The 27,350-nt window shown below is 30.7% G+C and overlaps 1 protein-coding gene across 2 annotated transcripts in view; it reads left to right on the forward strand.

Moving 5' to 3' along the window:
* The window catches only part of LOC111623973 (serine/threonine-protein kinase MRCK alpha-like), a 108,912-nt gene that overhangs the window by 65,806 nt on the left and 15,756 nt on the right, over positions 1–27,350 (forward strand). For both annotated transcript variants that reach the window (XM_023366719.1, XM_023366717.1), the window contains 8 exons: positions 622–727; positions 1,519–1,643; positions 3,230–3,332; positions 5,081–5,229; positions 5,358–5,464; positions 6,595–6,773; positions 24,557–24,634; positions 25,004–25,109. In XM_023366719.1, the coding sequence (XP_023222487.1) occupies positions 622–727; positions 1,519–1,643; positions 3,230–3,332; positions 5,081–5,229; positions 5,358–5,464; positions 6,595–6,773; positions 24,557–24,634; positions 25,004–25,109 (953 nt within the window). The remainder of the gene's footprint in view (positions 1–621; positions 728–1,518; positions 1,644–3,229; positions 3,333–5,080; positions 5,230–5,357; positions 5,465–6,594; positions 6,774–24,556; positions 24,635–25,003; positions 25,110–27,350) is intronic.

A 27,350-nucleotide genomic window follows, 5' to 3' on the forward strand; every position in this document is an offset into this window, starting at 1 on the left:
GAAATGTTTCTTTCACAAGAAATGTATAAAATTACAATAATAAACTCAACTTACTAGCCTAAAATCTCCGTAGCGTGTTGCCAGGCGGCAGAAAGTATATATTTAATTATAATAAAGTTACAATAAATTAAGTTAATATATAATTATATATACAGTACCTAATTTATATATAATTAATATATAATTAATATATAATTATATGTACAGTACCTAATTTATATACAATACTGTACAGACGATAGCAAACTCAATTTAGCCGCTTTGTAGCGTGGCGCAGGGTCGGAGGAAAGTAGTTCGGCTGCTCATCCACTATTGGTCCAGACTATCAATCTTGTCACAAAACGACGTTATAGGAGGTATTTTATACAAATGTTTCTACAATTTTTTCGCTACGTTATAGGAATTGTCGTTATAGGAACGTACATTATAGGGGGGTCGACTGTATATGATGGTGAAAGTGGTTAAGATGTTGGCCTATTTATTGCAACCTACCATTGCAGGCCCGGTCGAATCCACAATGGGCCTGCAATGGGATTAAATTTTAACTAATTTAATTTAAATAATTAAATTAAAACTAAGATTTTTTTCCATAATAAATATTGATGTATTTATTTTTTATAGTGCTGTTGAGCATCAAGAATTAATTATAGAAATTAAACGAACTCACGAAAGAGAGAAAGATATGTTACATGAAGAGAATAGGAAGCTCGTACAAGAAATTGATCAGGTATTGTTTTATCTAGAACAGTGTTTCTCAACGGGGGCGATATTGCCCCCATGTGGTCGTTTTTCCATGTTGAGGGAGCGATTAGTAACAATTTATATTTTGGGGATGAAAAACAATTTTCTGGGCGATATAGTAAAACATTATATTAAGAATAATTAGATATTTTATTCATTATATCGTACAATAATTAAACAAATAACATTATACTAGTCAATAGTCTATTCAATGCATCAGAATTTTGTAGTGAAGGGGGCGATACTACGTAATGGTTTTATTGAAGGAGGGCGACGATTTGTTAGAGGTTGAGAAACACTGATCTAGAATGACAGTTTTTTCATAATATAGTTCTAGATTGGTGGCACCCAAACTACAGTCCATGGGTCAAATCTTATAAATGTTAGAAATAGACCTACTTGACAATAAATTACACTTTATGCCAGCTTTAAAAGATTAAATATTTGACACTTCCGTGTTGCAGCGTTACAAATAGTGACTTGTTAAAATTCACATGTATTCGTAAGCACTTTCAATAGATTATAGAGCTAGCTATTGAAAGTGCTTGCAAGTACATGTGAATTTTAACAAGTCGCTATTTGTAACGCCGCAACATGGAAGTGTCAAGTATTTAATAGACCTACTTTTTGTGTATATAGAAAATACAAAATATTTGTGACCCATGTACTTACAACTTATGCACAATTTGGTCAGCCAGTTGAAAAGTTTGGGCATCACTGTTCTAGGTAAAGAAATTAAATTTTCATTTTAAATTGATTTAATTTTTTAATATTCAGTTATCGCAAATCATCAAAAGACAGCAGGACGAAAGAAGAAGGATCGAAGATGATTTGATAAATGTCAGAGAGAAACGTGAGTCTATTGCTCAATGGGAAGCACAAATCAGTGAAATTATTCAATGGTTAGTATCTTTAAAACAGTTTCAAACTAAATACTTTCAATTTGTTAGCTTTTCTTTTTCTTAACTTAGTTTGAATCTCTGATTTATCACAGTTGTAAAATACACTTTGTTTCACAGTTTAAAAATTAATCATTTTCATATTGCATGCATTCTTTTGCATACGTTTGGGACCTTGCCAATAGATGAGGAGAGGCAACTGCTTCAGATGCCAAATTGGAAGGGGTACTAAAAAGGCATCATAATGTTATAGAAGTATAAAGTACATTAGCATCATCGTTAGGCTGGCCTCGCTGCCAAAAGTATTCGGATAAATATTTGTAATATCATTATTTCTTTATTTAGTATAGCCTGAAGTAAATACAAACTGTAATTATATATTTATTGAGAATATAAAATTACTACTTTTACTGGAAAATATAAAATTGAAAATGAAAATTGACATTTATTGCAGTCTACAATTAGAAAAATGATTAGATTTTCATCAATCTTACTTACTAATTCTTCATTTACAAGTTGTCTGAAAGTTTCAGGAGTGAGTTTAAGCAAAAAATTTACTATTTTAATTTCAGTTTTGAACTCAAAATTTTTGGAAATAAACATAATTAGATGAAGTAGTTGTTAATATTAACTAAATTTGAACTTTGTTAAAAGTGTTTTTAAAGAAATTTAATTAATTGAAAATTTTAATTAATACAGAAACTGAGTTCAAATTACATTGCTAACTGAATAACAGGCCAGATTTATTATTCGATTAAATATACAAATGTTGTATAATTTGAACTAAAGGTAGGCAATCAAGTTGCCATCTCAAAGTAAATTAATTAATTTAAAATATTCTGGAAGGAAAGATCAATTCAGAATCAGACTCAGTTATGCTATCTGAACCTCTCCAACTTTCTAAATATGTCACCCAAAATGAAGAAACCAATTGCATGTACAGTACATCAGAAAGGTTAATTAAAAGAATTAATCTGTAAATTAGTATACTTAAATTAAAATTTTAACAATAATAGACAAATATGCAAGCACTTTCAACAAGGAAAAGTTCTGTCATGTTCAGACACAAATCTTTGAAGTTTGAATACTTTTTCTGGATAGTTAAACAGTTTAACAGTCCAGAAAAACAATTCAAACTTCAAAGATCTGTGTCTGAAGATGACAGAACTTTTTATTGTCAAAAATGCTTGTGAATTCATGTATTATTGTTAAAATTTCTATTTAAATATATTAATCTAACATTGGGAGAGACAATAATTCTTTAAGGTAGCGTCTAAGTTAGTTGGTCTGGAAGCAAAGATTGGACAGAAGTCCAAATAGCGTAATTGGCAACACAATTGCACAGTAAGGAGTTGCAGGTTAGTCTAAACTTTGGTCTTTGGATTAATCTTAATTGCCTACCTGTGGTCCAAATTACTTGGCATTTGTATGTTTGGTTAGCTAAAATGTAGTTTGATAATAAACTCTGCTCATTATTTGATCAGTAGTACGTATCATTTCCTTGAAGTCCAACTATATTCGTGTATAGTTTTTTGTAGTTTAGTTTCTTAAATACAAAACTGTGAAATTAATACAATTGTTGCATTTAGGGTCAGTGATGAAAAAGATGCAAGAGGATATTTACAAGCCTTAGCTACTAAAATGACAGAAGAACTGGAAAGTCTGAAAATCAGTGGAATGTCTACAACACTGGTGAGTACTTTAATGAAATTGTCAGCTCTGATTAGTTTGATATATTAAACTAGCAATGATGATTTATTGTACTAGAAGTTTTAAATATCTGCTGAGATTCAATTTGTTTTAAAATTACCAAAATTAACAAATCAGGTTGTGTGCATTCAGACACAAGGTAAATTATATAGCTAAATGTTACAAATGTCTGTAATACATATATCGGTCATCATAAAAGGATTTATTAATTAATTTTTATCATTTTATTTTTCTGCACCTTCTCTGCATATAATTTTTGAATAAAGGTATGAAATACTTATATCAAGTTTGATGGTGCTTGATATAAGCATGTTATATCAAGAATTATATATAAAAAAATTAATAATTCAAAAATGTAATAGCATATAATTTACAAAATAAATGATTTAAAGTCTTTTAAGAAATTTTAAGACTTGCTTCTTTTATATTTTCTTTCTGCATAATCTAATATATAATCGAGACGGGTTGATGATGATAATAATAATAATAATAAGTGCAGAGCCCAAACGGTTAGGAGTTGAAAGTTGAATTATAAATATTATTCTTGGCATCAAATCCACAGTTTTTTGAAGTTTTAGACTTGATTCTGTCCCATTCTTTTGTAATGATGACTTCTAACTCATCCATATTTGAAAATTGAAAATTATTGGGATAAATCTGTCTTGCCAATATTTCCAATGGATTTTTCTATGGTATTAAGTTTTAGATTTTTGTGAAGGTGGGTATAAAATTTTCAATATTTTCCTTCTTAAACCTTTATTGATGTGTGATAAGGGACATTATGATCTTGAAACCAGCAATTAACAGTTGATGTAAGATTAGTTTTCTGTCAATACTATTTGATAAATAGTTTCCAAGTTTTTTCTAATGATTGCATCTTCTAATTCCTTTTTTCCGTCGGAGCCTATAGGTGGTCAGTGGACAAAACCATCAAACATTGGTAGTTGGCTGCAGGTTGTTCTTGCATGTCTAACACCTAAATAGGGGGCCAGTTTTTCACAGAAAATTCACAAGAGGAGATACCTCCTCTTGGCAGATTATCCATGTCGTTATTAGACAGTATGCACTTCTTGCAATAATTCTCTTTTGCTGCCAAAAACAGCAGTTTTAGATTGTTTACTAGCTCCGATGGTTCTCAAAATATGATCCTCGAACCACTGGTGGTCCGCCACAGTCATTTTCCAGCAATTTTGTGCTGTTGTATCCAGAGAAAAGAACATTACATATCACATACTGGATAGATTGTGTGCCATAATAATTTCTTTCATGATCTGAATTGATATATACAGGATAAGAAGTGGATGGTGCATAGATGTCCCTGGATTAATAACTTTGAAAATCATTGTACTGTATCCATTAATATTCCAAACAACTGCCATATTAAGTCAGGCTACTTCTCCTCGATTATTTTTAATTTCTAAATATTTGTCACTAGAGTCAGGCATTAGGGGGCCATCTCTTATTAAGTTTAGTAATTATAATTAAATTGACTTTTATAAAATTTATTTAGAAATTAATTAAAAATAATTGCTGAGAAGTAGCTTGATTTAATATGGCCATCATTTGGCATATTACTAATATATTGGGTTTCATGATGTTTGTATAATTGTATCTAATACTGTTTTATCTCAAATGTAGCTCTGGACATACCACAGGAATATAGATTTGAATAGATATATCTATAATTTATTGAAATTCTGACATTTTCATTTGCTTAATTTCTTTTACAGGAAAAGAATTGGAGGAATAGAAGATCACAGAAGCTGGATAAAATGGAACTCTTGAGTTTACAGTCCAGTTTGCAGAGTGAAATCCAAGCCAAGCAAGCAATTAGCGATGAACTTACAAGAGTTAGAGCCGAACTTGTGGCCCAGCAAAAGTAAATTATTTTCTGTTTATTTTAATTTGGTGAATTTTATATCTTGTTTTTTCTTCTTAAAATTACATTTAATTATGTAATTTATCTATCTAATAACACAAAATAAATATATTCATTTTATCTTTAAGGGAACTTGTTGAAAATCAACAAAAGACTGAATTATTTAAAAAAGATATTATGAAGAAAGATGCTCAAATCAGAGAACTACAACATAGATTGGCTGCTGGAGATAGCTGTAAGTAATTACTTAGCAGTTCAGTTTAAGGTGTAATGTATTGTGTAATTGAATATTAATATGTTCAAAGTATTTTCATAAGCATTATTAAACAATTTGTGAATTATTCTAAGTCTGTGTTAGAATGTTAAAATTCTTGTTTTTTTAATTGCTATGTTTGATGAAGAGATACTAAGGTTTTGCTATATCTTATTGGCTCCATTATAAGTAAACAACTATAATTTGCTATCATTGCAATTTTTATTTTATAATATAAGCTTATAATGGGGAGCTTCATTTAATTGTAACATTACGAGTATTCATAAAGTTAGAACAATGCATTCTATAACAGAAAATACCAATTCACAATTATATTAGCTTATGCATGGGTCAGGAAATATAGTGTCTTCCAGTACACACAACCTGCTGCAGTGGCTAGCAAACATTGCAATGTGTGATTCTCCTGGCACCTGAAACAGAGGAGGCTACTCTAGTAGCCTTTGCACCTTGCATTTTCCATAAGAAAGGAGCTACCTACTACTGCACTAGTGATCATCACAACACAATAAAGACCCTGTATTACTGTGTTAAAAAAAACAGTGTGTTGTTACTTCTGCATTATGGTTACAACTAACATGTACAATGTGGCTGTATCTATTAATGACAATGAGGATATCATGTTTCATCAAACAACTTTACTCCATTTATGTTGTTTTTATAATTAAAATTATTGAAAATAATTGCTGTGTTGTAATTGAATTGCTGTGCTTTCAACTTTAACTTGAAAAATGTTTCTCTCAGCCTATTTGCATCAACCGTGAGCATTGTCAATTTGTTTAACTGAAGCGGAAACAGAACTGCATGCCATTAGCAATACTTTGCCACCAGCTGCAATAGTCTCGGTAATAGAACCAAAAGCGCTAATGTTGCTGCAATATTAGTGCACCAGAACACACAGATAGCAAACAGAAAAGAAATGCAGAATAATTAGGGTCTTCAGCAATAATTTAACATAGCATTTACTATTGTCAGGTGTGTACTTTCTTAATTCACAACTAATATGGATTATATAATCTAAAGCGTTATTAAAACAAATTTTCTCAAATTATATTTTCAGGTTTAGAATTTATTTAATTATTTTTAACTTTCAGTCTTGGATAGTCATACATCTCAAATGTCTTTCCTTGAGCAATTTTTAAAAGACACTTCCCAACAAGTTGCAAGAAGCAACAGTGGAGAATCAGCAGGTGCCGGCGATGAAGCGGACGTGGAAGATAATCAGCCTCCATCCGTAACTAGTAGTAAATCTAATATATCTGAAACAAGTGTAGTGAGTGTTTAACATTTTACTTTGTAAATATTGTTTTATATATATATAATATATAATCTGATGTAATTTATAATATAATAGATTATTTATTCAAATTATTTATTTATTAAAAGTTAATTTAATACCAAATAAATTCTGTTATTTTCATTTTCCTTTACCACTTTTAACTTAAGTTGAAAAATCTATTTATATGTCTACTCTCCTTTCCTGCCCGATTAATTCTATATCTTTTATTGATATCTATTTCTGATGTTGCTTTTTATTTGTTTAAGGAGACATTCAATACGAACAAATGTTTTTTTAGTTTTCGTATATTAATATTTTACTAAATTATATTTAAATATTGTCAAAAAACTGGAGAAAATCTAATAGTTTTCTGCAATCTTAACCAGTAAAACTGTGTAAAACATACAAAATATTATTTTTAAATATCCATATTGTACTTATAAAATTATTGTTAAGACAATGTTGGATACAGTCTTTTATTATTAGTCAGCACTTGTTATAAAGAAACCTCTATCTGTGAGGGATTGGTTCTAGGACACCCATGGATGCTCTAGTTACTTATATAAAATGGCATATAACCTAATAGTAGAGGATACTATTCAGTATTAGTATTACTTATAATACCTAATACTATGTAAATAGGCATTATGCAGTATTGTTTGGGTAATAACAATTGAAGAAAGTCCATACATGTTCAATTTGGATGCATCCATCATGGGCCTAACTACATAATGTGTGTCGGCAGTGACGTAACATTTTCTTTCAGCATTTACAGATTGCTTTCATTTAACAACCTGAAGAGAAACACGTAGAATAAAATACAAGCAATTGACATATTGCACTTATAATTTTCTTAGCGTATTTTAGTTTTCTTTTGTGTGTGTATCGATTCATTTATTTATTTTACATATTTCATACACTGCAAGCAATATCCTTTATTGCGTAATATTATTGGATGCAATGTTATTTTATAAATGTGATTTTTATATAAGAATAAGACTTGCTTTATACTTAAGCTTGTTACAAACCTAAGCTTGAGAAATAAGATTGTGCATTATATGTTGAATATGAAGAGATCTTAAAATAGTCATTGATTATTGTTCAATTTCCTTTTTTAATTCGATGCTATGATTATACAGTTCATATTATTCATATGAAATGTGTAATCATATCAGTAAAATACAGTAAGAAAATATTAAAATGTTATACAGTCAAGTTTACTTAATAGAGCACTGAATAAGGAAGAAGTTAGCTTAGGAGAACACTCCTCCATGTTCCTGATTTTTTTTTTCATGTTTTACATTAGCAGGACTCTTGACTGGATAGTAGAGCAGTCCATATAATGGAGCACTGCATCGGCAGCATTTTTAATGGCAGTCCACGTAAGAGAGTGCATAGCAGCAGAGCTTGCTTTGCTCTGATATTTATTGAGATTTGGCAAAATGTTTCATTGGACAGCTTTCTAAATAATGGACTATCAAAAGATTTCCTGATAAGTGATCCTGAGTGTTCTCTTACCAGGCTTCTATTTTACTGTTTTTTTCTTAATTCTTCTAAGGCCAGTACTCATTTAAGACTGCTCCACATTGGTAAGCTACAACAGAAGTCATTGTTTTTGTTACTGTGGTGTGCCATCAAATAACATTGGAAAGGTTGGACGATATGAATTTGGTGTCCAACAACATCAATGTAAATGACACTTTTACATTAGTTGGCACTTAATTTTTCCATTTACCATCATGGTAAAAGCTAAATTTTACTCAACTTGTAAGCATGTCTGTTTTTCACTGTGGTCCAATGTCTCGATGGTTACTAAATTTCTGCTTTGTTGCTTATGTTGCAGATTCCATTGTAGTGAAAACCAGCCTTTACCATTCAATAGAAATCATAAAACTGTACTCATAGGACATGATAAATGATCAAAGACATATTGTTGTTTACTTGACAATTTCAAACTTTTTTTAGTTCATTTATATCAAATTATAAATAGAAGAATAATAAAAATATTAAAATTTTTAACAATTAAACAATCTCTGACAGTTTTGTTATTTGCAGCATCCAATAATCAATAGCTGTAATCAATGTTAGTTAGTGATATTTCTGTAAGATACATATTAATCATTTTGTTAGTTTTGTGTTGACTCCATTGCAACTAATTAAGCAAAAAATCAAAACAGTGGGAAGCCCACAGTTCTCTGTTCACTGTTTTGGATCTTAATTAATAAAGAATTGTTGACTCCTAGAAAGAAATTATTTTGATTTTAACTTGATGCAATTAATTTGCCCAACAGACGGGTTTTTGATGTACTCAGTTTAAAGGTTTGGCCGACTAATAGTGTTGTCAAATTACCCTAGGTTATGTAATATATATAGACCCTGCTGTACATTCATATGACAGTATGTTCCAGACTTCTAATTATACATGACCCACATCTCTAAAGTCTAAGTACTGGTAGAAACATAATTAAGTATACATTAAATGTAGTGTTTATAATAGATGTTACAGATACTTGAATCTTTTCAGAAGCCATTGCTAAAGTTAAATATAAGTAAAACATGCTAAAAATTGAATGGAAGAATTAGCAATAACTGTAGTGTTTGCCACCCGTAACCATTTGGCAAACGAGTCTGGCGGCAGCAAGAATTTTAAGCATCTCTCATAATTTTGTTCAGATTTAAAAGGGTGCCAGAAAATCGGTGGCAAACCCACAGCCTAAAAATAATGTTGCTTGCTTAGGCATAATGTTCTAGGACTTGTAATTTATGATATTTATAAGAAAAGATTATATAGTATTGTTTGCAGATATTAATTTCATTCACTAGTTGCTTTAATTTATTTTAATTTAATTTTTAAAAACTGTTTATTTTTACTTCATTAAATGATCTTTTTTCCTTAGGGACGACTTTTAACCTCGATTAAAGGATTCTTTTGCACCAGGATTAGATTATTATTAAAACTGCTCTTATTCTGTTTCTTAAACACTCAACTGTATGTATTATAAATTTGAAAATACTTCTAAAATTGATCATTTCTTTGTATCAGTGTATTTTAATTTTGTAATTTATTATTAAGATAAGGTTTTAAAGATTCTCTCTACACTTTATGCTTATTTAATTTTAATTTTAGGGAATTTATATTGCTAACAAAATATAAATATTAATATTATTAAGTTGAAAGTAAATAGAATATGAAAATAGAAAGGTATGTAAATAAATTCTTGCTTTCCAATATTTCTGTTTGTTGGGTAGGCTATATTGATGGCTGAGGTAGTTAAGGTAGGACCCACTATCAATTTCAAGCAGTCAAAAACCCTACATATTTTTTGAAGGTGATCCATCCCTCACCATCTGGTCATCTTCATTGCAGGAATCAACTAAATCCATTAAAAGATCATCTTAGTATCGATGGGTGGAGAGTCAAAAATGAAAAGTAGGCTATATTATAAAAATTGACATATACTACTAGGATTTTTGGACCCTTGATGATCTGTGGTATCAGAATATTCAGATTTGATTCTGAATCAAATTTATGTGGTGGTCAGTTTCTGCTCATTTGAGGTCCAAGCCTTCTCCTATCTGATGGATGGGTACTTGGCATTAAATGTCAACTTGGGTTCAGTTCCGTATTGGATCATAAATACGAGGGTCATATATCTCTTTCCAGTGTGTCTTTATAGTACAGTTTAAAGAATTTCTTTACTTTTTATATCTGTAAATAAGTATTTTATTCTGCAAAAGATGTATATCTTCACTAATTATGCTATAAGGTAGTGTGATTTCAATTAGATTGCAGTTTTACTTTCCTGGCTGTTATGTGTATGTAACAAGGGAAAGTATTGGAATCGTGTCAAATTTGAGCCTCCAAGTTTTTTGCAAATCTCCACGTTTTAAGACCCAAATCCAAGGAAGTAGAAAAAAAGGCAAAAAATTGTGTGTGTTGGCATTATTTTTACTAATATCTTAGGATGGGGTAAAGATTAAGGAACGAAATTTGGCACTGTGATTTGTGTATGAGGGGCATCAATGTTGTTAAATTTTGGTGATTAAAGGTTGTGGGGGTTGGGAGATAAAGGCGGTCATGTTTATCTCCAGTAGGGTTGGACTTAATGATGATTGTACTCGTTAACATTTATACTTTTTTATAAAACTCATCCCTACTCTCAAAATTAAGCCTTTTGCCATTTTATAGTAGTTTAAAATATTTATTTAAAAAAAAAAAAACAATTTTTTTTATAATAATCTTCTAACATATGGCACCACATACAATTTTATTAAATTTATATTGTAATTAAAATTATAAAAGTTATTTTCTAAATAAGATCTCATAATAGCTGGGAAAGTTATATAGCTTGTTGCCGGATTTTTTCAATGGAATTTAGTCTTAGTCGTTGACAAAGTTACATCAATGGAGGTAGATTATATTAATCACTTCTGAGTTATCAGCATTTTGAGAGATTTGTAGCTTACTATGCACAAGATTATTGTTATATCTCCAAAAGTGAATTACTTATAGTTATATCATGCCAAGTACTTCTATTTTGGTGTTGCTATATCTGTCATTTATGATGATTTTAATTTACGAGCACTCAAAGTTTGTGTCGCTTAAAAATAACATTATTAAAACCTGTTTGAAATAATTTATAGTACAAATGTAAATTAAGGGAAAATAATGAATTTTTATCTTAATGTCACTATTCAAACCTTTAAAAATGCAGCATAATTTTAATTTTCAAACATTAATTTTTATCAGAAAAATTATTAAATTATTCAAATTATTAAATACTTGTACTTATTAATGCTTTAGAATTGGGTTTCTTAACTTTTATGAACTTAGATATGGAAATTACATATTTATTTTACTAATTTCTATCTGAAATTTCACACTTCTTTTAATTACGAATGCATACAACAGATTATGGTAGCAGCATTAACAGTAGCCGCAACTTTGTTGTCGAAAGAAATCTCGTATATATTCATCTCACTTTTAAAAAAGTTTTATTTCGAAAAGGGATCCGTAGGCTTTATCCGACTGCCAAAGAAGTCTGTGGCATAAAAAAAATTATGATGATGATAGAGGCACAACTTTGCAAATGATGTAATTTTATTTATAAAAGTAGATACTCAGATTGACTTTGTGGTTAAGAAATTACAAATGTGTTAATGCAAAATCACATCATATAATATAAAAATTTACATCCTGTAAGTTGCTACAAATCGGAAATAGTAACGCGATACGTTTAACCTGTTGATGGCAAATTCTGGTAAATTGCCGAAATTGTTAACGGGACCTTATAAATTATTCAGTTATTTAAATATGTAATGATTATTTAACATTCGTTTGCATAAAATCTTTTGTTTAACTGTAATAATTTTCGGTATTTCTGTAATTAATGCATTACAAAATATTTCTTTTCTATTCTTTTATAATTTAAACACTGACAGTTCCTTGTTTATTTTTCTCACTGTTAAAATTTTGTGTACATAATGAATGAATGGTACTTATAAATTTTCTGTATATTTTGTAATATGTGACAAACTTTGTTATGTTGCATCTTGTCTTATGTATTACTTTATATTCTTATTTACATAAAGATATTAGGTTATATTGTTCTATTGTTGTTATTTTTATACTTTTTAAACAAAAAAAATCTTTAACAGAATATAAAAGTCATTGTTAATAAACTCTTCCATTTTGAATTTTTGAAATTTTTTAAAATGGGTTTTACCTCAGAGGTTCTCAAAATGTGGCATGTGGTCAATGAATACGCTCCAAATGGTCTGCGCACAGACCTTTCTTTAAGATGCAGTTGTGTTGTTTAGCCAGAGAAAAGAGCATTTCCAAGCATTGCATATGTCTTGCATTGGGTTATGGAATAGAAAAATATTACAGAACACATCTAAGGTGATATTTACGGGATAAGAAAATGGATGGGGGTATAGGAGGTCCACAGTTCGTCTATGATTCAGTTTAAGCGGCCTGCAGATGAGTAACATTGAGAATTGCCATTTTATGAGATTAAATCCACTGTTACAGATTGTACTTTTGAATTTCTGATTATATTATTTTAAAAGTAAACGTAGCACGGTTTGTCGGAATTAGAGCTTACCTCGAAACTCTGATCCAAATTCACAAGTTTTACTCATTACAATTAACAAATATCAATGCTAAAGAATATTGCTTTTGACATATTTAGCTGGCATGTTATGTAACAAATTTGTAATTTGTCGCACACACGTAAAATATAACAGATATAACAGAAATTTGTCATCTTTATACTTTATTTAAACAATTTACATGAGTTATCTTGGTTAAAAACAAATTGAAATGGGAATGAAAGCTAATTTTTGTCACTTGATCTTTGTGTGTTCCTGGCCTTGAAGTGTGTACTTGATATCAATTTTATGTTGACTTTCATATTAAGAAACAATGCTTATTGTTTTAACTTTATCATTTAATATATGGTAGCAGTTATAGAAATTGTATCATCCATAAACACTATATAAAACTGTGTGTATTTTTTAAATTAAAATGTCATTTTGTTGCAGCTTTCTAAGAAACCAATAAGGATTGACATTGATGACATTATAAATGCAAAAACACTTTTTGTTTGCCTATGGTCTTCTGTAGCAATATTTCTGGTGAATGTAGTATTCATTTGTATAAAAACTGATTTGAAGGCAGTGCACTTTTATAAGAAACATGAAGTTTTTGATGGTTAACACCACTTAAAAGTACGTAATTGTTGTTCCAAATGCCAAAGCTTTATCTTCTTGTGAAGTAGTGCAGAGAGTATATTGTTATCAATCTACAAATGTGCATCTGTAATGGAGGAGACTGTGAATGTGGTCACAATGAACAAAAAGCCACATCAGAAGGTGAATATGTGAGTACACTGTGTTAGGATAGGCTACCAAAGTGGCTCAGCCTGCAAAAATGTACCACTAGTTCTTCCAAACTAAATGTGAAGTGGGAAGAGAAGATGCATAAGTCAATGCACAAGCTGTGCAACTTATGTTTGAAAGCCTACCATTTGCATAAGTTGTTACTTATAAGTAAAATCCTCAGGTAATGTTCTATCTGAGCTAAATAGCATATAAACCAAAGATGTTGACTTGTAGATTCTATTGTGTTTTTGGATAAATTCAAATTTAACCTTCACAGATCCGACGATAAGCCCCATGTTAATGTAGAAAAGGTGAGGTCTGTAACAGGGATTGCTTGATGTAAACAGTAAAGTTTTCAGTGAGTCAAATGGTATTGCCAAGTTAATTCTTACAATCAAGGAACAGTTTTGTGACGCACAACCTGCATCTTTTGGGACAACTCTGCACCACATCACCACATCAAGATGGCAAGTAAAGTATAGCATGCCTTTTCTGTACAGTTTGTTAGCATTACTGTCTCATAACCTAATGCAAATTGTCAATTAGTTGAAAAAATTCATACAAGAGGCCTAGATCAGACATCCAGCAGTCCCGATCTCGACCTTATTGAGAAGTTCTATCACATTATGGGCACAGAAATTTCAAAGAAGAGGCCCAAAAATAAACCAACTGCAGGAGTATATTAGAAGAGTTTTGTATCATAAGCTTTGTATACTTGGAAGAAGCTCATCGGTTGTATGTTGGATTGCTGCAAAGCATTAAAGCTCAAGACAACCACATAAAATATCAGAATCTCATTCAATGAGAAATATCTCTTTATATTGTGTTTTTCAAACTAACTTATGCTGTTATGCCACAAAACTTTCCCTTTTTGCTTCTGTATAGGTGAATGGAAAGTTCTTGCAACAGCCACTCGTTAACAGTCTGGTTGTTGCATGAAATAACACTTAGTTCAGCATAGTGTTATTTGTAATAAATTGCATTTTGTTTGTTTTTCTTGGCTTCTCTATACTTTATATGTTATCATAGCTTAAATATGCTGTTTTCTACATCTGTTTAAACTGATTTTGATGTATCCTTATATCATAGGTGATGCAATTTCTATGGCCACTACCATTTATATATAAATTTTTGCAATAATGTAATAGAAAAAGTGAAAGTTATGATGCAAAACATTCCTAATAGATTTAGTTTCTAGCAAAAAGAATGATTACATTCATTAGTTTTAGTATTATTTTTAATTCTTTTAACACGTTAATAAAATATATCAAAAGGTATTGAATTAAAATTTTTCTTGATATGTGAGGAGAGATCAAAGTAACACACAAGAATTCTTTTTGCAAATAATTTAATAGCGAGGCTAAATATGAAATATGAACAATGTTGTTGTCTTGCAGTTAGAAGTACTCTGTCTCTTTGTAATATGTGACAAACTTTGTTATGTTGCATCTTGTCTTATGTATTACTTTATATTCTTATTTACATAAAGATATTAGGTTATATTGTTCTATTGTTGTTATTTTTATACTTTTTAAACAAAAAAAATCTTTAACAGAATATAAAAGTCATTGTTAATAAACTCTTCCATTTTGAATTTTTGAAATTTTTTAAAATGGGTTTTACCTCAGAGGTTCTCAAAATGTGGCACGTGGTCAATGAGTACGCTCCAAATGGTCTGCGCACAGACCTTTCTTTAAGATGCAGTTGTGTTGTTTAGCCAGAGAAAAGAGCATTTCCAAGCATTGCATATGTCTTGCATTGGGTTATGGAATAGAAAAATATTACAGAACACATCTAAGGTGATATTTACGGGATAAGAAAATGGATGGGGGTATAGGAGGTCCACAGTTCGTCTATGATTCGGTTTAAGCGGCCTGCAGATGAGTAACATCGAGAATTGCCATTTTATGAGATTAAATCCACTGTTACAGATTGTACTTTTGAATTTCTGATTATATTATTTTAAAAGTAAACGTAGCACGGTTTGTCGGAATTAGAGCTTACCTCGAAACTCTGATCCAAATTCACAAGTTTTACTCATTACAATTAACAAATATCAATGCTAAAGAATATTGCTTTTGACATATTTAGCTGGCATGTTATGTAACAAATTTGTAATTTGTCGCACACACGTAAAATATAACAGATATAACAGAAATTTGTCATCTTTATACTTTATTTAAACAATTTACATGAGTTATCTTGGTTAAAAACAAATTGAAATGGGAATGAAAGCTAATTTTTGTCACTTGATCTTTGTGTGTTCCTGGCCTTGAAGTGTGTACTTGATATCAATTTTATGTTGACTTTCATATTAAGAAACAATGCTTATTGTTTTAACTTTATCATTTAATATATGGTAGCAGTTATAGAAATTGTATCATCCATAAACACTATATAAAACTGTGTGTATTTTTTAAATTAAAATGTCATTTTGTTGCAGCTTTCTAAGAAACCAATAAGGATTGACATTGATGACATTATAAATGCAAAAACACTTTTTGTTTGCCTATGGTCTTCTGTAGCAATATTTCTGGTGAATGTAGTATTCATTTGTATAAAAACTGATTTGAAGGCAGTGCACTTTTATAAGAAACATGAAGTTTTTGATGGTTAACACCACTTAAAAGTACGTAATTGTTGTTCCAAATGCCAAAGCTTTATCTTCTTGTGAAGTAGTGCAGAGAGTATATTGTTATCAATCTACAAATGTGCATCTGTAATGGAGGAGACTGTGAATGTGGTCACAATGAACAAAAAGCCACATCAGAAGGTGAATATGTGAGTACACTGTGTTAGGATAGGCTACCAAAGTGGCTCAGCCTGCAAAAATGTACCACTAGTTCTTCCAAACTAAATGTGAAGTGGGAAGAGAAGATGCATAAGTCAATGCACAAGCNTTAATACCAAATAAATTCTGTTATTTTCATTTTCCTTTACCACTTTTAACTTAAGTTGAAAAATCTATTTATATGTCTACTCTCCTTTCCTGCCCAATTAATTCTATATCTTTTATTGATATCTATTTCTGATGTTGCTTTTTATTTGTTTAAGGAGACATTCAATACGAACAAATGTTTTTTTAGTTTTCGTATATTAATATTTTACTAAATTATATTTAAATATTGTCAAAAAACTGGAGAAAATCTAATAGTTTTCTGCAATCTTAACCAGTAAAACTGTGTAAAACATACAAAATATTATTTTTAAATATCCATATTGTACTTATAAAATTATTGTTAAGACAATGTTGGATACAGTCTTTTATTATTAGTCAGCACTTGTTATAAAGAAACCTCTATCTGTGAGGGATTGGTTCTAGGACACCCATGGATGCTCTAGTTACTTATATAAAATGGCATATAACCTAATAGTAGAGGATACTATTCAGTATTAGTATTACTTATAATACCTAATACTATGTAAATAGGCATTATGCAGTATTGTTTGGGTAATAACAATTGAAGAAAGTCCATACATGTTCAATTTGGATGCATCCATCATGGGCCTAACTACATAATGTGTGTCGGCAGTGACGTAACATTTTCTTTCAGCATTTACAGATTGCTTTCATTTAACAACCTGAAGAGAAACACGTAGAATAAAATACAAGCAATTGACATATTGCACTTATAATTTTCTTAGCGTATTTTAGTTTTCTTTTGTGTGTGTATCGATTCATTTATTTATTTTACATATTTCATACACTGCAAGCAATATCCTTTATTGCGTAATATTATTGGATGCAATGTTATTTTATAAATGTGATTTTTATATAAGAATAAGACTTGCTTTATACTTAAGCTTGTTACAAACCTAAGCTTGAGAAATAAGATTGTGCATTATATGTTGAATATGAAGAGATCTTAAAATAGTCATTGATTATTGTTCAATTTCCTTTTTTAATTCGATGCTATGATTATACAGTTCATATTATTCATATGAAATGTGTAATCATATCAGTAAAATACAGTAAGAAAATATTAAAATGTTATACAGTCAAGTTTACTTAATAGAGCACTGAATAAGGAAGAAGTTAGCTTAGGAGAACACTCCTCCATGTTCCTGATTTTTTTTTTCATGTTTTACATTAGCAGGACTCTTGACTGGATAGTAGAGCAGTCCATATAATGGAGCACTGCATCGGCAGCATTTTTAATGGCAGTCCACGTAAGAGAGTGCATAGCAGCAGAGCTTGCTTTGCTCTGATATTTATTGAGATTTGGCAAAATGTTTCATTGGACAGCTTTCTAAATAATGGACTATCAAAAGATTTCCTGATAAGTGATCCTGAGTGTTCTCTTACCAGGCTTCTATTTTACTGTTTTTTTCTTAATTCTTCTAAGGCCAGTACTCATTTAAGACTGCTCCACATTGGTAAGCTACAACAGAAGTCATTGTTTTTGTTACTGTGGTGTGCCATCAAATAACATTGGAAAGGTTGGACGATATGAATTTGGTGTCCAACAACATCAATGTAAATGACACTTTTACATTAGTTGGCACTTAATTTTTCCATTTACCATCATGGTAAAAGCTAAATTTTACTCAACTTGTAAGCATGTCTGTTTTTCACTGTGGTCCAATGTCTCGATGGTTACTAAATTTCTGCTTTGTTGCTTATGTTGCAGATTCCATTGTAGTGAAAACCAGCCTTTACCATTCAATAGAAATCATAAAACTGTACTCATAGGACATGATAAATGATCAAAGACATATTGTTGTTTACTTGACAATTTCAAACTTTTTTTAGTTCATTTATATCAAATTATAAATAGAAGAATAATAAAAATATTAAAATTTTTAACAATTAAACAATCTCTGACAGTTTTGTTATTTGCAGCATCCAATAATCAATAGCTGTAATCAATGTTAGTTAGTGATATTTCTGTAAGATACATATTAATCATTTTGTTAGTTTTGTGTTGACTCCATTGCAACTAATTAAGCAAAAAATCAAAACAGTGGGAAGCCCACAGTTCTCTGTTCACTGTTTTGGATCTTAATTAATAAAGAATTGTTGACTCCTAGAAAGAAGTTATTTTGATTTTAACTTGATGCAATTAATTTGCCCAACAGACGGGTTTTTGATGTACTCAGTTTAAAGGTTTGGCCGACTAATAGTGTTGTCAAATTACCCTAGGTTATGTAATATATATAGACCCTGCTGTACATTCATATGACAGTATGTTCCAGACTTCTAATTATACATGACCCACATCTCTAAAGTCTAAGTACTGGTAGAAACATAATTAAGTATACATTAAATGTAGTGTTTATAATAGATGTTACAGATACTTGAATCTTTTCAGAAGCCATTGCTAAAGTTAAATATAAGTAAAACATGCTAAAAATTGAATGGAAGAATTAGCAATAACTGTAGTGTTTGCCAACCGTAACCATTTGGCAAACGAGTCTGGCGGCAGCAAGAATTTTAAGCATCTCTCATAATTTTGTTCAGATTTAAAAGGGTGCCGGAAAATCGGTGGCAAACCCACAGCCTAAAAATAATGTTGCTTGCTTAGGCATAATGTTCTAGGACTTGTAATTTATGATATTTATAAGAAAAGATTATATAGTATTGTTTGCAGATATTAATTTCATTCATTAGTTGCTTTAATTTATTTTAATTTAATTTTTAAAAACTGTTTATTTTTACTTCATTAAATGATCTTTTTTCCTTAGGGACGACTTTTAACCTCGATTAAAGGATTCTTTTGCACCAGGATTAGATTATTATTAAAACTGCTCTTATTCTGTTTCTTAAACACTCAACTGTATGTATTATAAATTTGAAAATACTTCTAAAATTGATCATTTCTTTGTATCAGTGTATTTTAATTTTGTAATTTATTATTAAGATAAGGTTTTAAAGATTCTCTCTACACTTTATGCTTATTTAATTTTAATTTTAGGGAATTTATATTGCTAACAAAATATAAATATTAATATTATTAAGTTGAAAGTAAATAGAATATGAAAATAGAAAGGTATGTAAATAAATTCTTGCTTTCCAGTATTTCTGTTTGTTGGGTAGGCTATATTGATGGCTGAGGTAGTTAAGGTAGGACCCACTATCAATTTCAAGCAGTCAAAAACCCTACATATTTTTTGAAGGTGATCCATCCCTCACCATCTGGTCATCTTCATTGCAGGAATCAACCAAATCCATTAAAAGATCATCTTAGTATCGAAGGGTGGAGAGTCAAAAATGAAAAGTAGGCTATATTATAAAAATTGACATATACTACTAGGATTTTTGGACCCTTGATGATCTGTGGTATCAGAATATTCAGATTTGATTCTGAATCAAATTTATGTGGTGGTCAGTTTCTGCTCATTTGAGGTCCAAGCCTTCTCCTATCTGATGGATGGGTACTTGGCATTAAATGTCAACTTGGGTTCAGTTCCGTATTGGATCATAAATACGAGGGTCATATATCTCTTTCCAGTGTGTCTTTATAGTACAGTTTAAAGAATTTCTTTACTTTTTATATCTGTAAATAAGTATTTTATTCTGCAAAAGATGTATATCTTCACTAATTATGCTATAAGGTAGTGTGATTTCAATTAGATTGCAGTTTTACTTTCCTGGCTGTTATGTGTATGTAACAAGGGAAAGTATTGGAATCATGTCAAATTTGAGCCTCCAAGTTTTTTGCAAATCTCCACGTTTTAAGACCCAAATCCAAGGAAGTAGAAAAAAAGGCAAAAAATTGTGTGTGTTGGCATTATTTTTACTAATATCTTAGGATGGGGTAAAGATTAAGGAACGAAATTTGGCACTGTGATTTGTATATGAGGGGCATCAATGTTGTTAAATTTTGGTGATTAAAGGTTGTGGGGGTTGGGAGATAAAGGCGGTCATGTTTATCTCCAGTAGGGTTGGACTTAATGATGATTGTACTCGTTAACATTTATACTTTTTTATAAAACTCATCCCTACTCTCAAAATTAAGCCTTTTGCCATTTTATAGTAGTTTAAAATATTTATTTAAAAAAAAAAAAACAATTTTTTTTATAATAATCTTCTAACATANATTATATGCAGAATTGGGAGTTTACGTAGATAAACAAGGAAAGAAGTCGCGCGAGAACGAACTTATGTTTTCGGCCTTTCCAACAGCAATTAGTAAGTTAATAATTAAATGTGTTTTGTTTTATTTTATTATGAAAAGTTTGTTTAATTTTACTACAGAAGCTAATTATTCTCATTTTTTTAATTAAGATTTTTTTGTCAAAACAAAAAAGCATTAACTAAAGAAAATTTTTTATTCACAAATATACATTATACAAGGTGTACCAAGTTTCCTTACTCATGTTTTGAAAATTATTTTTTTTACATGTTAAAAAAGTGACAAAAGAGATATCTACTGCTTTAGGTTTGTGATGATCCTGAAAGTAATTTTGAGCAGATCCATATGGGTTGAGTAATCTTGCATTGTCAATCGGAAAGCATGGCTACGTCAAGATGATGCTCAATCCGAAACAAAAAATTTCACTTTTGGAAGGCTTTTGCGTCAGAAAATCTTGCTAGCGATGCATAAAGATTTCAAAAAAAATTTCCTGTGGTGTAAGCTTACTTTATAAAAACTAGTTGAAAGGTTTCATAAAATCTTGATGAGTTTTTTTCATCACTGCATCATTTCTAAAGACTTGTGGCCACCTCCTTCCCCAAGAAGGTGGTGGCCACAAGTCCTTAACTATGCCAGATTTCTTTTTATGGTAGTATCTGAAAGATAGTTTATGTAAATAATTGCCGCAGTTTGGATGATCCAAAATTCACATTTCTTCAAGCATAATAGATATCACAATGTTATGATGTGTGAATAAGAATGTAATTATGTTGTCGAGTGGATATCTGCTCCAGATGAATGGTAGCCACTTCCGACATCTACTGGTACGGCTAATGGTTCATACACATTTTGTACCAATACACAAGTCGTGTTTTATTAATAAAACAATTTGAAAGATCGAGTAAGGAAACTTTTGGTACACCTTGTAGAAGACATAACTCAAGTACATTTTAAATTTGATAAAAATTCGTTTAATAAAATTGTAACATGGTCAAACCTCAGGTTTCGAGCAATTTGGTTTACAAACAAAATTTTGATCACCATACAGTAGACCCCCCTATAATGCGTAGATATGTTCCTCGTTATATGAATTTCGCGTTGTGGGAATCCTTAAATGCATGAGCCAATCGCAGCCCGACATGTGTGAAGTTTACGGACTACAGCTGTTTGAAAGGTTTTATTCCATAAAATTAATTGATTCTAGACTAATTCGACTTAACATTTTCAAAATACATATAATTTTTTGGGAATAATCCGTATAAACTATGCTATAAACAAAAAATTGTAGGATTACTTACCGAGTGTGCACCGTTCGACGTCGCCATTGCTTAAGCTTGTGTTCGTTGCGGAGCAGCACACCGAACGGCGGCCACGATTTCTGACATTATTTTTCTGCAAAAAATTCATTGAACTTTGGAGACATCATTAATAGAAATAATTTTTATGGCCATTGAATAAGAAATGTTTCTTTCACAAGAAATGTATAAAATTAGAGNGCAGTGCACTTTTATAAGAAACATGAAGTTTTTGATGGTTAACACCACTTAAAAGTACGTAATTGTTGTTCCAAATGCCAAAGCTTTATCTTCTTGTGAAGTAGTGCAGAGAGTATATTGTTATCAATCTACAAATGTGCATCTGTAATGGAGGAGACTGTGAATGTGGTCACAATGAACAAAAAGCCACATCAGAAGGTGAATATGTGAGTACACTGTGTTAGGATAGGCTACCAAAGTGGCTCAGCCTGCAAAAATGTACCACTAGTTCTTCCAAACTAAATGTGAAGTGGGAAGAGAAGATGCATAAGTCAATGCACAAGCTGTGCAACTTATGTTTGAAAGCCTACCATTTGCATAAGTTGTTACTTATAAGTAAAATCCTCAGGTAATGTTCTATCTGAGCTAAATAGCATATAAACCAAAGATGTTGACTTGTAGATTCTATTGTGTTTTTGGATAAATTCAAATTTAACCTTCACAGATCCGACGATAAGCCCCATGTTAATGTAGAAAAGGTGAGGTCTGTAACAGGGATTGCTTGATGTAAACAGTAAAGTTTTCAGTGAGTCAAATGGTATTGCCAAGTTAATTCTTACAATCAAGGAACGGTTTTGTGACGCACAACCTGCATCTTTTGGGACAACTCTGCACCACATCACCACATCAAGATGGCAAGTAAAGTATAGCATGCCTTTTCTGTACAGTTTGTTAGCATTACTGTCTCATAACCTAATGCAAATTGTCAATTAGTTGAAAAAATTCATACAAGAGGCCTAGATCAGACATCCAGCAGTCCCGATCTCGACCTTATTGAGAAGTTCTATCACATTATGGGCACAGAAATTTCAAAGAAGAGGCCCAAAAATAAACCAACTGCAGGAGTATATTAGAAGAGTTTTGTATCATAAGCTTTGTATACTTGGAAGAAGCTCATCGGTTGTATGTTGGATTGCTGCAAAGCATTAAAGCTCAAGACAACCACATAAAATATCAGAATCTCATTCAATGAGAAATATCTCTTTATATTGTGTTTTTCAAACTAACTTATGCTGTTATGCCACAAAACTTTCCCTTTTTGCTTCTGTATAGGTGAATGGAAAGTTCTTGCAACAGCCACTCGTTAACAGTCTGGTTGTTGCATGAAATAACACTTAGTTCAGCATAGTGTTATTTGTAATAAATTGCATTTTGTTTGTTTTTCTTGGCTTCTCTATACTTTATATGTTATCATAGCTTAAATATGCTGTTTTCTACATCTGTTTAAACTGATTTTGATATATCCTTATATCATAGGTGATGCAATTTCTATGGCCACTACCATTTATATATAAATTTTTGCAATAATGTAATAGAAAAAGTGAAAGTTATGATGCAAAACATTCCTAATAGATTTAGTTTCTAGCAAAAAGAATGATTACATTCATTAGTTTTAGTATTATTTTTAATTCTTTTAACACGTTAATAAAATATATCAAAAGGTATTGAATTAAAATTTTTCTTGATATGTGAGGAGAGATCAAAGTAACACACAAGAATTCTTTTTGCAAATAATTTAATAGCGAGGCTAAATATGAAATATGAACAATGTTGTTGTCTTGCAGTTAGAAGTACTCTGTCTCTACCACCAAAGAAGTTTGGAGTCATCCAACCTGTAAAAAAGATTCTAGTGATGGTGTTCTGGGATGCATACAGTGTTCTCCTGGCAGTCTTTCTTCCAACCTATGCTAACATTTTGACAAAGTTGCGTTATTTCTTTGTGACAGATACCCCGATGTATATGCTATGATTGTCAGACTACTTTTATGATGCTTGTCTGTGTGTCATGGCCAAGGTTTGTGCCAAACGTCCTGGGATATGCTCCAGCATCCATCCTGTATTCGGACCCAGTCTCTTCAGAGTTTTGGCCATTTGATGTCATGAAAACTTTCCAGGCAACTCTTCAAAACCAGATGATGAAATGAAATCAGTCTTGTGCAATTGACTATATGCTTAGAAAATGGAATTTTATGAATGGAACATAGTGAAATGGGTGCCAAGACAGGCCAAACGAGGTCAAGGGACACTGTTCTTATGTCGAAAGAAAGGCTAAGATGTGTAAAATTCCTGTGTGTTACTTTTTGATCTCTGTTCGTGTTTAAAAAACTTTTGCACTCTCCTTAATTTAAAGTTTATTCTAAACTTCTTGAATTTCTTATAATATCTTTGGTCTATAAAAATCATTCTTGAGCTTCAAAAAGTCCGTATTTACAATCATAACCTTCAATTTCAAATCCTCGAATATTTTCTATAATCCGACTAACATTAACTTTTGTTTTAGGATCGTATATTTGCTTCGACTTCTGTATCTCCTCTTAACGACTCAAAACCACAATTTACACTAATATCTTCACCAAAGGTAATCTATAGTAACTAACAACTTTCTTTATTTGTATTTAGATAATGCAAAAGTATTTAATTTTTTTAAAATCATGTGGCATTAATACTGTAATATTTAGGAATTATTCTAATTAGTAGATTGTTCTGCATGAAAATTAAATATAATTTTTATCAATATTTTACTAAAAACGTCCGGGAGTAACGGTCGAGAGAGAGAGAGAGAGAGAATTCAACACTCGAAATTGGCAATATTTGCATAATGACAAGATTAAAATTGAAAAGTAAATGCTAATTAATCCTTTAATATTTCATTTTAATGCCACCCCCTCATTATACATTTCTAAAGTATTTAGAAATAGTCAAATATTCAAAAAAATCGTCTTCTTAGCCAAAAGCTCATCAGTTCCTGATTCGAACATTTGTAGCACCTCTAAAATGCAACCACTGCACCTCGTTAATGGTCGGATTAATTAGGCAAGGTTCTGTCTGTGAAGGTAAGCAAAATATTTTGCTTTAATTCTGTAAGAATGGCACTTATGTAGTAAAACTTCTGTATTTACGAGATTTACTTTCTGCAAATTCTTCACGAGTATAACTTAACGCGGGTATGCACCACTTAACAAGGACAGAGATCCCATAAGTTTATATTTAGATACATAATATTTATTAATATGTTACGTAATAGCCTATATGAGTAGTAGGCATAATGTTCTATAGGCTGGCACATTTACTGCCTCAATAAAAATTGTTATAGCTAGCGAAGATATAGAACTGCACCCGTGATCATTTTTTGTGTCTGTAGCTACTTACAAATACAGAAATTTTACTATCTTTTATCTGTAATAAATTTTTATAATTAATATTCAAGCAGAGATTCTGTTTATATGTATAATAAATAGATAACTCGTGCAGAGAAATCAATTTGCTTTTGCTTTTATTATATAGGGCACTTCATAAAAATGTTAACACTAATATAGAAGTGGCTCGTTATGCCCCAATTTGTAGTGGTAATTTGACTTCTTTGTATTTATGTGTCATGTGCAAGAAGTCAGTACCCAATTACAGTATCTTCAAAAAAGTTTGGCCCTACTACCCTTATTGCAGTGATCATATGCTATCTCTATATAACTGTTAACTTTTTTGAAGTTACCTGTAGTATCAGTGTCATTAAGATCATTTACAGTCATAAAGTTAGTATAATTTGTTTAATAACACCCAAAATTGTCATATTTGGTATATAATTTAGTTGTTTACCTTTAATAATGCCAATCAAACAGCTATCGATAAATGAATTAAATAAAGAATTGTACATAAACTGATTATCTGTTCATAGATAAGGTCCTTATGCACACACTTAACTGATGAATGTAGATAGCTGTGGTTACAAATGTGATGTGTAGGTATAGTAAAATGACTATGCGCTACAAGAGGAGGCCTCTTGCAGTGCCCTAGCAAAAATTTTGAAGTTAATGCTTCTATCTTGAAAATTACTTTAACTATGTGACACATTTGTAACTGTAGCTATCTGCATTCACCATATGGGTGTGTAAGGACTGTACTACATTTGCTGTATAGTACAATTATATTTACGAGTATAATAAATATATCTGAGATTGAATATTAACAGAACTCTATTTGGAAATTTAAAAAAGAATTGTTGTATCAGTTCTGTTATTGCAACTTCATTTAACGTGTAACAATATTAAAACCAAGTGGTTCTTTAGATAAAAATTGAAAAAGTTGATATCCCAAATTAATAAGGTAATGGTTGTATCAGTCTCTTTAATGTATCACATAACTTTTGAGAAGAAAATGCAATTATTTTAAGAAACCCGACAGTTTGGTTCAATGAGAAATGTTTTTGTATCTTTTATCTGGACAGATTTTGTCTCGCTTTATAATTTGAAACGAATATAAGATATGTACAGTTTTTCAGAAGTGTGTGAAGTCCTTATTTGTTATAATTTAAATTTCATATACCTTCTGTTAGATCAAAACTCCACTAGTGTAAAAACAAGCGTAATTATTTTTAATCGTGTGACTGTGGTATTTTATGCCAGAGCAAGGTGTAAAACAAGCATAAAGAAAGTTGAGTAGCATTCAACTTTCAACACAAATACATCCATAAAATGATACAGTCAACCAATTGGAAGTTGGTGGACTTTACATCTTCGTGACGCCATGCAAAAATTGCAGAAAGCAAGCTTTTATGCCATTCACTCTATTCTATCTCTTGATCTTGCCATTTTGACACTTGTAAAGTTTTTTTTATTAGTTTTAACGTTAGAATGGCTACTTCTGCAAAAAGACCTGGAATAGACCTTGGAAGAATTATTGAAAACATCAAAAAATATCCTTGTATCTGTGACAAGAAGTCCTGTTCTACTGCTGGTGGAGCCAGACTTCCACTGCAATCTAAGCACAAATGCAAATAGGTCATGTAATTCAGTCCAAAGAAAGATTTGAAAATGTTTCTTCTTTAATTAAACTGTTTGTTTCCTTATACAGTAGTAGCTGTATTTTCTCCCCAAAACTTACCAGTACCAAGCTTATAGAAGTTCCTGATATATTACAATCACTGAAAAATTAAAGGAAGGAATTTTTCTAAATATTTTTGATCAGAATAAATAATTTAAGACTCTTAATGGATTTTTAAAAATTTGTTAATGTATGTCCACCCCACAAACAATATTCTTAAAAAGCATCTTTGTGCCTTAATGATATCCATGTACAGA

This window comes from Centruroides sculpturatus, unplaced genomic scaffold (assembly GCF_000671375.1).
Source record: "Centruroides sculpturatus isolate CEXI.00-Female unplaced genomic scaffold, Cexi_2.0 scaffold382, whole genome shotgun sequence".
Lineage (NCBI taxonomy): Eukaryota > Metazoa > Arthropoda > Arachnida > Scorpiones > Buthidae > Centruroides > Centruroides sculpturatus.